Source organism: Dermacentor silvarum, chromosome 7 (assembly GCF_013339745.2).
Source record: "Dermacentor silvarum isolate Dsil-2018 chromosome 7, BIME_Dsil_1.4, whole genome shotgun sequence".
In the NCBI taxonomy this organism is placed as follows: Eukaryota; Metazoa; Arthropoda; class Arachnida; order Ixodida; family Ixodidae; genus Dermacentor; species Dermacentor silvarum.
The window spans coordinates 4,744,699-4,760,015 of NC_051160.1; the positions used below are offsets into that span (position 1 = coordinate 4,744,699).

The window sequence follows — 15,317 nt, forward strand, 5'->3', positions numbered from 1 at the left end:
TTTCCGATTGGCCAGGAAAGGGTCTCCTGTTGATTTTATGGCCTGTCAGAGGCTTGCCGTGCTGATACATGGCACTTGCACAATGATAAATTACAAGCACACTTTGCACCATTGTTAATATGCAACCATGCAATCAGTGTGATCACATGGGATCAGAACAATGGCTTGTTGGCTGTAAGTCAGTCAAGCCAAGTTGTTGGCCAAAACATGCACACCATGTTCAGAATGTGCCATTTCAAGTTGCTCTTGCTGAATGTTTGACATTTTTGTGACAAGAAAACATACTATCAGCTGCCAAGAAAACTCGGCAGCTCAAAGTATGTCTTCCAGTTTTCTGGCTACGTCTTCCGGTCGAGCTACCAAGTAACGAATTATAGCAATTTAAATGTCGAGTTAAGTAACTCTAATGATATTGCCTTGAATCATGCATTTTCTGTTTCATGTATAGCAGTATAATACTCATTAAAGAAAGGCATAGCCAACAAAATTTGATTTACATTGTTTCTGGTAATTCGATGTATATCAGAGTTAATTATACGGAAATTATACTGTATTATAGTTTGAAGCAGCAATCTGCAACTATACTGCCACAAAAGCATGAATGCACTCTGCAAGGCTCGAACTGTGATGCATGCATGCACTAATCTTGCTCTAACTGAACTTTGGCCAAGGTTAAATACCATAAGCAACAAATACAATAGATTGATGTCAATAAAGGAGTCGAATATAGGAAGCTCTTCTACCTAAACTTCGGGCTCGTTTGCACTCAAACTTCACACTAAGGTGGCACCATTTCGGTGAATGCCGTGTTTTAATGCAAAACTTGTTCCTGAGGCCCCTTTGCTCCAAACAAGTTGAAAGTAAATGTCTGTGTTCTGCAGCAACACCATACAAAGAAATGCAAATTTTCTCAGTGAAAACAACACAAGCGCCCCTGTCGCCACGAGTGTAATACTACAGCTTTGCATGTAAGGCCTGGGGACAGATGGCACTTTCATTTTTTTCTATGTAGAAAGTTACTTTTCTGGTCCGCTGTTGTCGCAAAGGGTGCATCATTATTTCTTTCTTTCTTGATTGGAGTCCACTTACAACAAGCGACTTCTTCAGGACTAAACAGGCAAGCACTGCATCAAAATATATTAGCCAAAACGCACCATGAACGACTACCGCTGCAAATAATCTGAGCATGAGCAAGCAAGCAATTTACCCAAAAGAGCCACTTATACATAGTTCCTTTATTGAAATCCTGCACGACTGTGAATACTGAACGTTTTCATATAAATTAAGTGAAATAAGTATACCAAAAACTAGCAAGTGCATGTGTCCAGGCCATGCACTTTAAGAATAGACTTAACATAAAGGACAACTTCCGTCTAACTACAACATAAGCACTGCACACTAAAAAAAGCAAACATATCTTTCAAAGTGCAAGATAGCCACACCTCTGTAGAGAAACAATCCATTCTGTCACGAACAGGCGATAGCGCATTTCCATGAGGAAGTTGTGTGTCTCCTGGCTGCTCCACGTTACGGCCTGTGTTCAAGAAATTCATTAACAAAAGTAAACAGAAAAAGCACAGTATGAGTGCACTTTACACTTTTCCTGTCCTTTCATTTTGTTTCTCAAAGGAAATATTCAAAATTCATCAACAAAAATTAAGCAAAAACCACGAAAAGAGAACAATGTTACACGTCTCTTCCCTTTTATTTTAACTGTTGAACGAAATACATTTTTACATTTCTTAGCAGTACCAAAGTGAAAAATTCCAAATTGAAGGTCCTGTGCGGTTTGATTCATCCTGCACACACATTTTAACCAGGCATCAAATGCCAAACATGGCTTAGTGATATTTAATTTTTATTTTGAATATCATGAATGCAGCTTGCAAACTACAGCACATTATGACATAAGCATCAATGCAATGTGGGAAAAAGTTTGGAAATATTGCATCTTCTTCTTCTTCTTTCTGGAGTTTTACGGGACAAAACCAGTTCTGACTATCAGGCACGCCCTAGTGAAGGGCTCCGGAATAATTTGACCACCTGGGGTTCTTTAATGTGCACTACAATGCAAGCACACGGATGTTTTTGCATTTCGCCTCCATCGAAATGCGGCCGTCTGAAACAATTAATAATATTATATTAAAAAAAATATCAGTGGTTATTTAGTAGCGAATGCGAGAGAAATGCGCTAGCATTACGTCCCACCTCTTTGAGGTCCCGTAATCCATGTCTTTAAACTGTGTTCACCACATCGCAAAGTGTCGTCCAGGAGCTCACTTGACACATGTCCTCCTCATCAAGGAGCGAAGTGCCACTGACAGTGGTCTGGAGCAGACCACCATCAGTTGCAAATATATATATATATATATATATATTATATATATATATATAATATATATATATATATATATATACAGGGTGTTTCAGCGAACACTTTCTAAAATTCTTAAAGGTTGCCTGTGGCAAATAGCACAATTCTAGTTCATGAGCTGGTCTACTAGAAGAGGCAGACATTACTTGCACAAGAAATTGAAATGCATAATTGAATAATTAACAGAAATTCACTAATTAAGTTTTTAACTAATTACCTGATGGCCCATATTGCAATTTACAAATTGTAGCCATGGACTTGCAGGCCCGAACTTTGCCCGAATTAATTCCCGAACTTTGCGGAGAAATGCATTGGCATTCCAGTTAGGTTCTTAACAAAACGTCGCTTTATGCATTGAAGCACAAAATTAACTGGAACGCCAATGCATTTCTGAGTAACGTTCGGGAATTAATATCTCGAAACTGGTGCCATCCTGAGAATTAATTCTAAGTGGATCCACCTTGCGAACTCCACGGCTACAATTTGTAAATTGCAATATGGGCCATCAGGTAATTAGTTAAAAACCTAATTAGTGGATTTTTGTTAATAAGCTGATTATGCACTTCATTTTTGTGCATGTAATGTCCGCCTCTTCGAGCAGACCAGCTCATTAACTAGAATTGGGCTATCTGCCATAGGCAACCTTAAATAAATTGTGAAAGTGTTCGCTGAAACACCCTGTATATACATATATATACATCTCTACCACATGACAGGCTTCCCACACACATTCACTTTTTCCACTTGACATCCTTATGCTAATGCATAAATGAGAGAAACAAATTGACATTCTGTGCACTTCATTCTTAAAGTGATGATGAGTGACGAAAGACTTTTGCAAGGTGCTTTAGAAACAACAGCACAAACATTCAAGAAAACAAGTCTTGTGAATTAGGCACAATGTTTTGCAGTATTATGGTCACATTGCCAGATGATTCATCTTTATTTTTTTAATTATAGTGATGGGCCAGAAACACGAACATGATTGAGCCGTTCTATGCCAGATGAATTTCAAAAACTAGGCCCTTTTTTCAATTTTTTTTTCAATGAAAATACAAACCTTGGTATCATCCAATGCTTGCAATACACAACTTGCATCGTTGTCAGACACAACTTCATTCCAGGCACGAAATAAGGCAATGATGTAGAAGTCTCGCAGAGCGGGATGTGCAAAGAGACGGAGTGCGACTTCTGATTCTCCATTGTGCAACTTTTTGACAGCAGCGTTCTGAAAAAGAAAAAAAAGGAAAAAGAATGTAAAAGAAACGTGTAGAAGCTGTCACACTGGTAGAGATGAGAAAGAAAGTAATTAGACGCTTGATGGTACTACGCTAACCTGCACGTAAAGGGCATTACACTCATACCACATGGGCGAGGTTAATGAAAATTAAGTACCTAGTACTTTAAAGTTCTTAATTCACAATTTTAACCTTTTAATGATGACACAAGTAAATATCCCCCCATAAATCTATATTTCTATCTAAATGTGCAAAGCACACTGAGAAAAAGCACAACCAATGAAAAGAAAAAATATTTAGAGGCAGCTTTTTCAGCAATAGGGGATAATGCCAGAAGAATAGTGAAAGTGGGCTTTACCCCAAGCCACCTCTGGATTTGCTTAGAATTTGTAGACAGCTCTCGGTCATATGTGAACCATAGTCGTACATTTTATTTCCTTTACATCATGTGTGTGACACCACTGCAGCCAGAGATCTTGCACCAGTTAGTCTCCTTTGACCATCTTTTCAAAATGAAGTGATTCGGGTACCAAACTTCTTCCTTGTCCTGTATTCCTGCACTAAACCAACAAATGACACTTGCTGCCTTTCATTCAGTGTTGGCCAAAGACATTTAGCCAGAAACCTTGTATTCAATACTGAGATTCACCAAGAAAAAAAAATTCTGCTATGTTGTCAGCAGGCAACACGCATCAATAAAGGCTTAATGGAATAAAACATAGTGATGATGACAGTGCAGTGAGTGCAGCAAACTTGAAATCACAATACAAAAGATTATCTAGAGGGGCAAGCATGCAAGAAATGCCACAAAAGCATTATCAGGCATATTTTACGTGGAATAATTTCAGTTTACTTCTGTAATGTATTTATCGTGTGCAGGCGCCATAACTGCTCACATTGGGAGTAAGAGTACAGTTTTAATGGGCATATGATTTGTGAGGGCACAGTACACTGCAAGTGGCAGTGAAATTTTATTGCCACTTGCATTTTATTTATATTGCAGTATTTATGTACAGTAAGCCCTCGTTAACTCGAGCTCTGATATCTCAAAATATTGGCTAAGTCTAAATTTTTGTCCAGCCATGCTGTCAACCTATGTGTGTTTCACCTCTTATCTTGAAAAGCTTTTGTGCCATACTCCAGGTATCTCGAAATCTAGGCTACGAAAATACCCCGTAAAAAGCAATGGGGCAGCGTCGCTGGTGTCGCTTGCACTCACTTTTCACCTGACGGCAGCTCACTAGCCGAGCCAGACACCTCGTCAGGCTCCCCGTTTATATTTCCCCTTTTTTTGTTTCTTATTGCCTCTTGTGCGCACTTGCTTGGCTGCTTGCTGCCACTTTGTTGTGACCTCACACAGCAGCAGTGATCTGGGGAGTTGAAGTTTGTTTTTTTAAGACTAAGTCAGGGCACATCAATGTGGTCACAGCGTATTAATCGTGACTTTGAGCAAGATTATCAGCATTTTTGAGCAGGCACAATCAGCCCATGCGCTGTGCCCAAGTGAAGCCAGCATGCGAGCCCACTGAGCTTCATCGAGACCGTGGCTTGGTAAGGACTTTTGCTTCGTGCTCGTGCGAAGGTGAGGTGTAAATGCCGCATCACTCGTGGACATCTGCTAAAGGCGTGACAAGCACGCTATTCGGCTTCCAATTGCGGTTTTCGAAGTGAAATTATCCAGAATTCATTATGACGCAAAAGTAGCAGCATCAGTTTTTGGAATGTCTGGAACCAGTTATGCTTGGATGTCCTGAAGCACGCTGTCTTGGATCAGCGCTTGTAACACTGTTGCCCGCCGACGCTGACGTGTACGGTGCCGATGCACACGAAAGTGATCGAGAATATTACTGCCAGCGTTCTAAAAGGCTCCATGTGGTCTATGCGCAGCCAGTGGGCTTCTATTTTTGTGTTTTCGCTTATCTCGAAACTTTATTAATCCCAAAAGTGTCCCCGGTTTTTACAGCTTCGAGTTAACAGAGGTTTACTCTATATCTATGCGGCGTTGCGTGAATGGCATTAAACCTTAAAGCATGAAGCAGTCAATACGATTTTTTGGCTCCATTGGCACCGGCATTATTCAGCCTGTGCAAAGTACAACTGCACATGGTCTTTAGGTACAACTACTTACAAGTATGGCTTCCAGGAAATGCTCCTCCCTAACGAATGACTTGAGGAATGCCTCCTGCAGATCCAGCTGGCCCGACTCTTCGGACACAGCCAGCGACATGGGACTTCTGGGAGCAGCAAGACGTCCGTGCCTCTCATTCTCCCGTTGAGCAAAAAGTTTGGACAGGAGTGGTGACTTTCGGCAAACGACCGCCTCAAACACAGAGAGTTTGCCAAGAAGACCTCCATCGATCAGATTGAGCAAATCACCAATGATAGTATCCAATAAGCCACTGGCCCACTACAAAGAAACAAGACAGTAACAAACAGAAAAATGTCTGGCACTCGCTGTTATAATACATTACACTTGCTTTCTTATTCCTTTTTCCTCCTGCACCACCACTTCTTTGTTGTTGCTTTTTAACGTTCTTGCCACACTCAATCATGACGTTGTAGACAGCAAACTTTTCATTATAAACAATGTTAACTAACGTAGGAACTATGTACGAAACTCTAGAATAAAAGCTTTACAAACTTTCTGTTATAATGAACATCACTCGCTCTTCACTCTTTTTACTTTCTGCATGCACCTGTCTTGTCAAACTTGCTTCTTCATTGTCATTTTTCAATGATCTTACCACATTCTTAGTAACATGCAACCATTAAACATTTATTGTTTCATAACCATGTTTTCAACTAAAGTAGAAAACACACCATGAAACATCAGTTAAAATGCAGGAGGCAATGTCGCCAACTTATGGCATATTACGTACAATGACCTACAATATGCATTGTGAATCGGTGCCAGTTCTGTGCTTGAGTTATTAAGGGTGGTGCTTTTTCTGACACTGCCTTATTTATTTTATTTTTTTTAATGCAGGAACATTCAAAGTGTTGCCGCAAACCTAGTGCCGAAATTCGTAATGGAACTTGCATCATCTTTACTGCTATTGACTCGGTAAGGTTTGATCAGAAAGCTCCATCAGAAGCTGTTTACTAGCAAAGTATTCATGAACAAATAAAACATGAACAAGAAATTAGAAAGTAGAACACTTTTTGTAATCAACCCGAGAATACAATCTCACCAAAATGATGCAGATATTACATTTATTGGCAAAAGCAGAAACAAAATAATGTGTTTGAGTTAAAAGGACACTAAAGGCAAATACTAAGTCGACCATGGACTGTTTAAATACTTTTCCAGAAACCTCAAAACGCTTGTTTCGTGCAAAGAAAAGACTTAGTTTACGAGAAAATTGGATCTGAAGGGTCCAAGTACCTTTATTGCAATTGAAATCACCCGCCACGCCAACCGAGGAGTGGTGACGTTGCATACGCCATTTTCTGCCGTTGGTGATTGTAACGGCGCCCGACAGATGTCGGTACGGTGCGCCGCTGCAGCTGATTTTGGTAGAGTGGCGTAGACCGTTCGGGCATTCCGCGACTTTGCATGGAAGTGGAATTCTCTGCTACTTGCAGTTAGTGAGAGGTTCGCGAGCCAGAAAAACAAGCGCAACACTACACGATAACAGAAAAACTGAAACGCGAAAGTGCGGGCGGCGCAGAGTCAAGCGAAGACGAAACCTTTTGACCACCCACGTCGTTGTCAACGGTGTAATGTCAGTTAGTTCTTTTTCGTAAAAGTGTAATAGAACTGGTGAAGTAGTATTTTCTCACTTTTTATAATACAGTACAATGATGTTTTTATAACGAGTGGTTCAGTACTAGAGACAGAATTTAAATGAGGAGTGCCTTCGCCATCAGGCGAGTACTTGAATGTCCCCGGGGGAGTCGCTAATCGTGTCCTGCATTTACCTTAATTTCTCTATTACTAAGGCTCTGCTCGCGATAATACTGACGCTTTAGAGATACTCGTGCACTAATACATCACTTTAGCTTGACTTAGTATTTGGCTTTAGTGTCCTTTTAACCCTAACTTGTCTGTACTTCTATGGTCCCCAATGTATAAATTTTCTGCCAAGGCAACATGTTGCTGAACTTTTCGAACTTAAACCACTGCCAGTAAAATTTAAGGTGTTGACGTGTTACCGAACTAACTCTCTCCACAAGGGTGTTGCTGCATTTCACATCCACTGAAATGCAGATGCCATAGCTGGGAATCAAATGCATGACTTCTGCTCAGCAGCAAAGCAATATAGCTAGTAAGCCACCATGGCAATTTAGCATGTTTTAGCCTGCAAATAGATGTGTGAAAAACTTGCACTGTAGTTGCCCAAGCGGTGTGCTACTAATGAATCTGGAGGGGTCACTAAGAGCCTCAGAAACAGACATTTTTGGCCCATGTTAACTTCCTCATGGCAAGACACCTGATGTTAATTCTACCCTCTCTCATCAACAGTGGTTTCGCACCTTCTACCCATCGAAATGCCGAGTGGGAACCAAACATGCGCCTTTATGCTCAGCAGCAAAACACCACAGCTACTCAGCCCCTGTGATAGACTTGCACGTTTTTGTCTGCAAACAGACATGCAAGACACTTGCACGAGCATTTGATGGAGCTAAAAGAAGGGGAGCAAACAAATACAAGACGGGAGCTCATCCTGCTTTGTCCCCATCTTTTAATGCCATTAAAGACCCTGAAAGAAACACCAAATAAGTTAGACTAATAAAAGATTCTTTCAAAACTCGTTTCATTAATTTGGTGAAAAGGTATTGATTAAATAAAAAAAAAGGAAATAAAGGCCAAACTGCAATTTTTTTTTTAATTTCGTGTGAAAACCCTAATGCTGTTGCATCAGTGTGATGTTGCAATTTCAACACACTTTCTCATGATTAGAGTGCTCAAAACTTGCCAAGTTCAGTCTTTGGCTCCTTTAGACTAGCACAATGTAGTCCACCTTTACTGGTAAAAGATTTAAGTAAGCCCAGGCAGACGCCGTCAAAATACATGATGTCACGGCGAGCGGGTAAGGAAACTTAAAGGCACTATTGTCACCAATCTTTTGTTCTAGTCTCTTTTCTCACTTATAAAGCCGCCTCTCAGAGTAACAGTGGCCTTATTGGTATTGTATAAGTGTAATTCACAACTACAGCTCAACTTGAGTTTCTCTTTAGTGTCCATTTATTTGGTCGCACATTGCCTTTGCAATGTGCAACCAACTAGGTCAATTCAAGATACTGCAAGATACTTGCCTCAGGGTTACCCACACAGTGTGCTACCAATGGATCCGGAAGTGTCACCAAGAGCTTCAGAAGTAGACACCTCTGCCTGTCGTGAACTTCCTCGTATGCACAGAGAGCCTCCTGCACCTGTCCCAGACAGCTGCGTAGGGCATCCAAGTGCACTTTCCACAGCTGCTGTGTGATGCCACTCGCTTCTCCCAGGTGCTGGGAAATGTGTTCAGCCAAAAGAATGGCCCTCGGGGGGTCTTTGAGGAACAGGCCTTTTAGTGACAAAAGGCAGTTCGATGAGAGGAGACTGCTTGTTTCATGGTCAGACGTTGGTGCTGTTGCACAGTAGGCTTCGTACAACTCCTTTAACGAATGTGAGAGGCAAGGCACAATTCAGCAGGACGGAACATAATACCCCAGTCACACGGGGCACCTTCGTTAGCAATCAATCTTAATTGGGCTCAATCGCAATCGAAATTACCCTATGTGACCGTAGTATTATGATAAAAAATGTAACAGCACAACATAGGACAAGGACAATATCCGAAGAGTAGATAAAAACAAGCCTCGTCTTGTCATGTCTGCTACACATTGAGTCATGTAGAATCCACCAACTCAATATATTTACCAGAATGTAAATTAGGGCAAGGACATCTTGCTGAATGCACTGTGCTAAACAGTAATGGTATCGTCAGCAGGTCTTCTACTGTACTTTCTTTTCGGCCAATCTCGCTCAAACGATGGACAATCTCAAGGTTAGAAAAAAACATTGCATGAAATATCTACCAGTCCGCTAAACATTGAGGGAACCTTGAGCCCACCTTATGCTCCAGCCAACGTGTTATGCAATTTTTATTGCTTCATTATTCAACATATTGATTTATATCCATTGCTTTGGGCAGGTAAGAAATGTGGCAGACATGTGGTAAGTGTTCTGAATATTATAGTATACAAGGGGTTGCATATTTATTTTGATTGTAGATCACATCTATTTACTGCCAAGTCCTTCACACATAAAGTTCTAACATGAGAAATCAAAAGCACTTAAATACAAAATGCCTGAAGAGATAGAGTACATGATGCTTTGGTGAAACAAAGATAACAGTCAATGCGAGTGTAAAGGTATTGAACAAACCTGTCTGCAGGCATCAGGAAGTTCTCCACCAATAGTGCAGAGAAGGACCCTTAGCTCCGCATCGTGAGCCAAGATTGATGGTTTTTGCTATATAAGAAAAGGAGTGTCACTGCTGTATTAAACATCATAAACGCAAAGTCAATGCAGGGAAATCACCAAAAAAGAACAAACCTCATCGCAATAATCCTCTAAGAATTTGGCAGCAAGCCAGCTGAGGTGGTTTGGTGATTGCAGGAGGGGATTGGCACATGCGCTGGAAAAATAAAACATTTTCAATGTTGTCAACAGTTACGTGATAACAGAGGATACTGCCACACGCATGACACAGTTTACAGTCGAACGCTTGTTACAACAAAGTCGCACCTGACTTGAAAATACCTTCATTATATCCGATATTCGTTATAACATACATGCTGACATCAATGAGAAAAATTTTGATTATTACTTCCGTATATTCAATAATTTGATATAAAGATTATATGTATATATATATATAATAATAATTTTAATGTGTGCACCTGTATGATAACTATGCAATAGGGTATACATTAGTGATTGTCTCGTGGCCCAGACTTGCAGTGCACGAATCGATTGATTGATACTGATATACAGTCAAACCCAGATATATCGAACCCACATATACTGAATTATTGTGTACAACGAACAGCACTAAAATCCCCTTGAAAATTTTTGTATAAAACTTTTATTTTATATATCGAAATACCTTTATATCGAACTTTTTTGTGATCCCCTTCAGAATCGATATATCCAGGTTTGACTGTATTGAGTTTAACCCTTACAGACAAATTATGTCCGTGAGCAGAAAATGTTGTTTTGTCTATTGTTATTAATTATGTTTGCATCTTTAGCATGTTAAGAACATGCAGCAACAAAACAGGCCAAAAATTGTTAATCTTTCTGTGAGATTTATTGTCTTTACAAATGTGTACTACAAGAGTGAAATCTAACATTATTTCAGCTACAAAAAGCAAAACTGACTGTTTCATGTGCAGTGTACTTGGAAACAACACCCAGGAAGCTCAGAATCTCTTCCTTATATAAAAAATTACTTCCAAAAACAACAGAAAGATCACCTGCTACCTGGTTACATACTGGTGCTGTCAAAAAGCGCTCATACATCTATCTTTCAATGTTTTTCCTTCTTTTTCATATTGGCTTTTTGTATTCAAAAACCAGTTTTCATGAACAGACTTAATAAGGTGTACAATAATAAGGTTCACCTGTCCCTTATCTTTCTATGATGTTGTAGTTAATAATGAATAATGTATCTGAAGATGCAGAAAAAAAGAATTTAAACATAGTTATACTTGCTAGCTTTTCTGTTATCAGGTGTTATCTTGGCGTGTACATAGCAGTTTCGCGCAATGTTAACATCTTAAAGCAGCATATGGCATCGTATTGTGGATTTATTATTTGGGGGGATGCTGATTGGCTAAGCCAGCAAGCAGAACGCCTGTCACTCCTGTGAGGCATTACATCAGACAACACATCATGCATATGTGAAAGTATCCCTGGAACTGATTGATCGATCAAGAATAAGCCCCTTGACAATGAGACGCTGCAGTGGACAATTCCAGATTAATTTCAACCACGTCGCATTCCTTGATGTTCACCTAGATCTAAGTGGTAGGGTGCAATCGTTCTTGCATTCTGCAACAGTATGATGTTTAGGTCTGTTGCCATAACTGCTAACACACATGGTCAGAGCACACTTCGCTATTCTGAGATGCATGCCTCAGCTGTGAAGAAATTTGACGTCTTCAAGACTATTATGTTCCTATCACAGGTAGTAAAGCTGATTCCCAGGAACTTGATGCCACTTGGACATGAAATACATGTTTAATGCACACAACTGTTTAGTTGAATGAAAAATTAAATGTCTGTGGTGAAATGACCTTTTATTGAAATACCTAGTACATAATCACAGCCTGTACTTGTGCTCAGAAAGGGGCATTACAGAGATTATCACGAAGTGCAAACATACACGGAGAGCATAATCAGCATTATCCTTGTACACGAAGAGCCGTTCTGCCAGATCTAAGACCAACTTGGACTCTGCCTCTAAGTCCAGCTCAGTGTGACAGAAGTGCACAGATGCTGCTGGCGGCTAAAAGTACTTTCTACGGCTTGCAAAAGAAGCCTGCTTACAAAGCCAGATTTCCGATGCCAGAGGAATAAGTTCCATCAGTGACTCCAGTTCTCTCTTGATGTACAGTACAGTCCATTGTCACAGAGAACACATATTTAGTATTTGGCTACCAATTACAGCCAGACTATTCGTTATTGCATAGATATCAGCCTAACGGGTCTCCATTAGCCTTTTTTTTTTTCTATCAAGTAGAGTAGTAATATCAATAAAGTTCTGTTATATCGACTTTATTACCAGCTAGTTGTTCCCTTATAGAGTGCACTATACTGTACATGCCTATGAGCCAATTAGGCTCTCTAACCCACCCCCTCCCTGGCCTTGTCCTTCCAAACTCCCCTACGCTCCTACTACGGTCTCTCTAGCTTTACATGTCAATGCACCGGTGAGAGCTTGTGTTCTTGCCGCATTGCCAGTTCAGGACCCACAACATAAAAAGAAATTGTCGCCGCTAGCACCCCTAGTACAGCAATAAGCGTACATAATCTACCTATGGGCAATTTCCTCCAGCTCGAGTTCAGAACAATATGTTCGAAATAATGAAATATCCAAATAACCAGTGAGTGGGTAAGCACACTGTGCGAGTTAAAATTGCATTTGAAGGAAGAATGGATGAGGCTAAGATGTTCCTGAATTTTGTGAATGGGAGAGCAGAGCAAAATCATTGACTGATTGATTGATTCATTCATTCATTCATTGGGTGTAACATCTCAAAGCAACACTGAGGCGGCTGTGAGATACGCCGTAGAAGAGGGCTCAGGTTTAATTTTAACCACTTGGAGTTCTTCAACGTGCACCTAAATCTAAGTACCCGAGCATTTTTGCACGTTGCCCCCATAGAAATGTAGCCTGGCGAAGCCAGAAAAAGCGAACCCATCACCTCCTGCAGAACTCCATAGCCACTGAGACACTGCAGCAGGTAGCAGGAGACTTATTTTGAAGCGATCCACTTCGGTGATAGTATCGCCTCGGCAACAATATCGCCGTCAGGCACGTGCTGATTGGCTGGTTGAACCAAATTGGATGACGTCGTGCTCAACTTGCCAATCAGCTCATCCAATTTTGCTGTTTGCCAATCAGCGCGTGCCGTTGGTGGGGGCGTGGCCAAGGCGATAGTATCGCCAAAGTGGATTGTTTCAGAATATCTCCCCAGAGCGAGATGACCCCCAATGGGACTGTTTACGTAGCCTTCACTAAACATCAAGATAGCTTGTACACATAGTATTTAGCTCCAGCACCAACTGATTGTACCCATGGGAGAAAGCAAGCTAAACATTAAATGCCATGTAGAATTTTACTATTAAGCATAACAATGTTTGTTTCTGTAAAATATAAAGTCACAGGATGCGTCAACCAAACATTTCCAGATTTTCTTTCTCACCCAATTTCTAAGCAATACCTAACACTATCAGATATTGATTTTTACAGCAATAATGTGTTTGAGCTAATTTTTTTCCTTCGAAAGTTCACCCAACGGCATAAATTATTAAATATAGAAATGTAGGCCGGTTTCGGTATTGAACATCAATAGTGCTGTATGGTTGTTTCCAGAGCCAAGAATCATAGTCCGGTGGTCGCGTGGGATGAAGGCCCACTGTTTGCAGGTAGCGCCGTCGTATCTGGTTTAGACCAGGACATGTCCACAACAGGTGTTTGATTGTAGCCACGGATGCTCGAGCTGGGCAATATGGGTAGGTATCCGCAAATGGTCCATGGAGGTATTGTGGCCAGGCATAGGTGATCGACCAATGGGGTAAGCTAATTCGTACTTCATAATTACAACTTTCAGAGCGATATGATTGGGACAACGCAAAACATGCAGAACAAGCAGTATGCTGTCATTCAATTGAGCACAAGTAAACCGACAGGCTGTGCACGCTCTTTCTGGTGTTTCGTGCTATCCCTCTTTTCCGCACTTCATGTAGTCGCTCTTTCAGGGTAACCTGAGTAAGACAGTATTAAAAGACCTTGACAGTGCTGTTCAAAATATAAGACAAAGGTATTCGAGCAGGCCCTCAGCTCCGATCCCTCACTTCATACTATTTGCATTTAAACGAAAGTTACATAGAAATCATATACAGTTTAAAAAATATGGCCAGGAAAACATTACGCAGGTATAATTTGCGTAAATGACGAATGACTCAAAAAAAGAAAAAGAAAAGACATGTGGGACACTATCTGTTCTGAACAACCGTTGTACTTCTGAGTTGACAGCATAAACTTCGCTCTGCAAGGTTATGCCACAGAGCGAAACAGCTACACCTGCTAGATGTGCCTAGCTACGCGGCACGTCTATGAAACGGTGCCAAGATAAGAATAACACAGAGACAATCGCTGACACAAGGTAACGGATAAATGATACTACACGTGCTTGCCGATTAGCCACGAAGTCTGCGACACGATCGCGCTAACGACAGTCGCTCGGAACTAGGCAGACGTCGATGTCAGCCACGCATATTCTAGACACTACAGCAGACTCACAGGCAACACCCATCACAGCCCCGTCATACAACACATAACGTGTAGCAGCGAAGAAGGGGGCGTATTCAACGGCCACCGGTATATACCTGAAGGTTGCAGGTAGCGCCGATACTCCGCGAATGTACTCCTTCACAAACCATTTTTGCTCGTGAGACGTGAACGGTGCCCGCAGAACGGTCAGCGCACAAGCTCGAGCACATTCCCACTGACCGAGATACACGTGACTCGTGAACTCTGTCAACAAATTGGCCGCGGAGCCGAGCGTCTCTTCGCTGTAGCCGAGATCGTCGCCACATTTGGCCAGGCGAGACGTATCCGCTGCAGTTTCGTCTACCATAGCTTCTGTCTTACTCGGCGTGAACAGTCATCGTTTTGAAATGCAGCGCTGGCAAGCACGGCGACTTTGACAACACACGGATCACGAAAGTAAAACGGACACACACGCAACCACCCTTGCACAGCTGATCAACGCTCCGCCGCCATCTTCGTTGTTACAGCGCAATCGCGGATGTACTTTTTCAGAAACTGCAATTAAAAAATACAAAAAATGAACTGCAATTAAACGTAAACATTGATATAATATAGTTCTACTGTTTAACGCTTGTTTAACTTCTTGAGTAAGTACACATATGACGTCGGAATAACATCACACTTGTTGAAACGTCAAAGCAGTGATGGCGGCAA

The 15,317-nt window shown here is 41.2% G+C and overlaps 1 protein-coding gene across 1 annotated transcript; it reads right to left on the reverse strand.

Annotated features, from left to right (window-relative positions):
• Window positions 1-1,420: 1,420 nt before the first annotated feature.
• Window positions 1,421-15,107, reverse strand: LOC125946801 (uncharacterized). The gene is made up of 7 exons (XM_049670847.1): window positions 14,720-15,107; window positions 10,157-10,238; window positions 9,986-10,072; window positions 8,872-9,213; window positions 5,741-6,019; window positions 3,435-3,602; window positions 1,421-1,534 (listed from the first exon to the last, which is right to left on the reverse strand). Exons 1-7 carry the CDS (start codon window positions 14,968-14,970, stop codon window positions 1,421-1,423), a joined length of 1,323 nt encoding a protein of 440 aa, XP_049526804.1. The 5' UTR covers window positions 14,971-15,107.
• Between the last annotated feature and the right edge of the window lie 210 nt (window positions 15,108-15,317).

Coding starts and splice junctions, on each gene's coding strand:
- LOC125946801 (XM_049670847.1), bottom strand. CDS start 14,970: ATGGTAGACGAAACTGCAGCGGATACGTCTCGCCTGGCCAAATGTGGC. Junction 6,020..8,871: donor ACTGTGTGGGTAACCCTGAG/GCAAGTATCTTG, acceptor GTTTCTTTGTAG/TGGGCCAGTGGCTTATTGGA. Junction 1,535..3,434: donor AAGCATTGGATGATACCAAG/GTTTGTATTTTC, acceptor TCTTGAACACAG/GCCGTAACGTGGAGCAGCCA.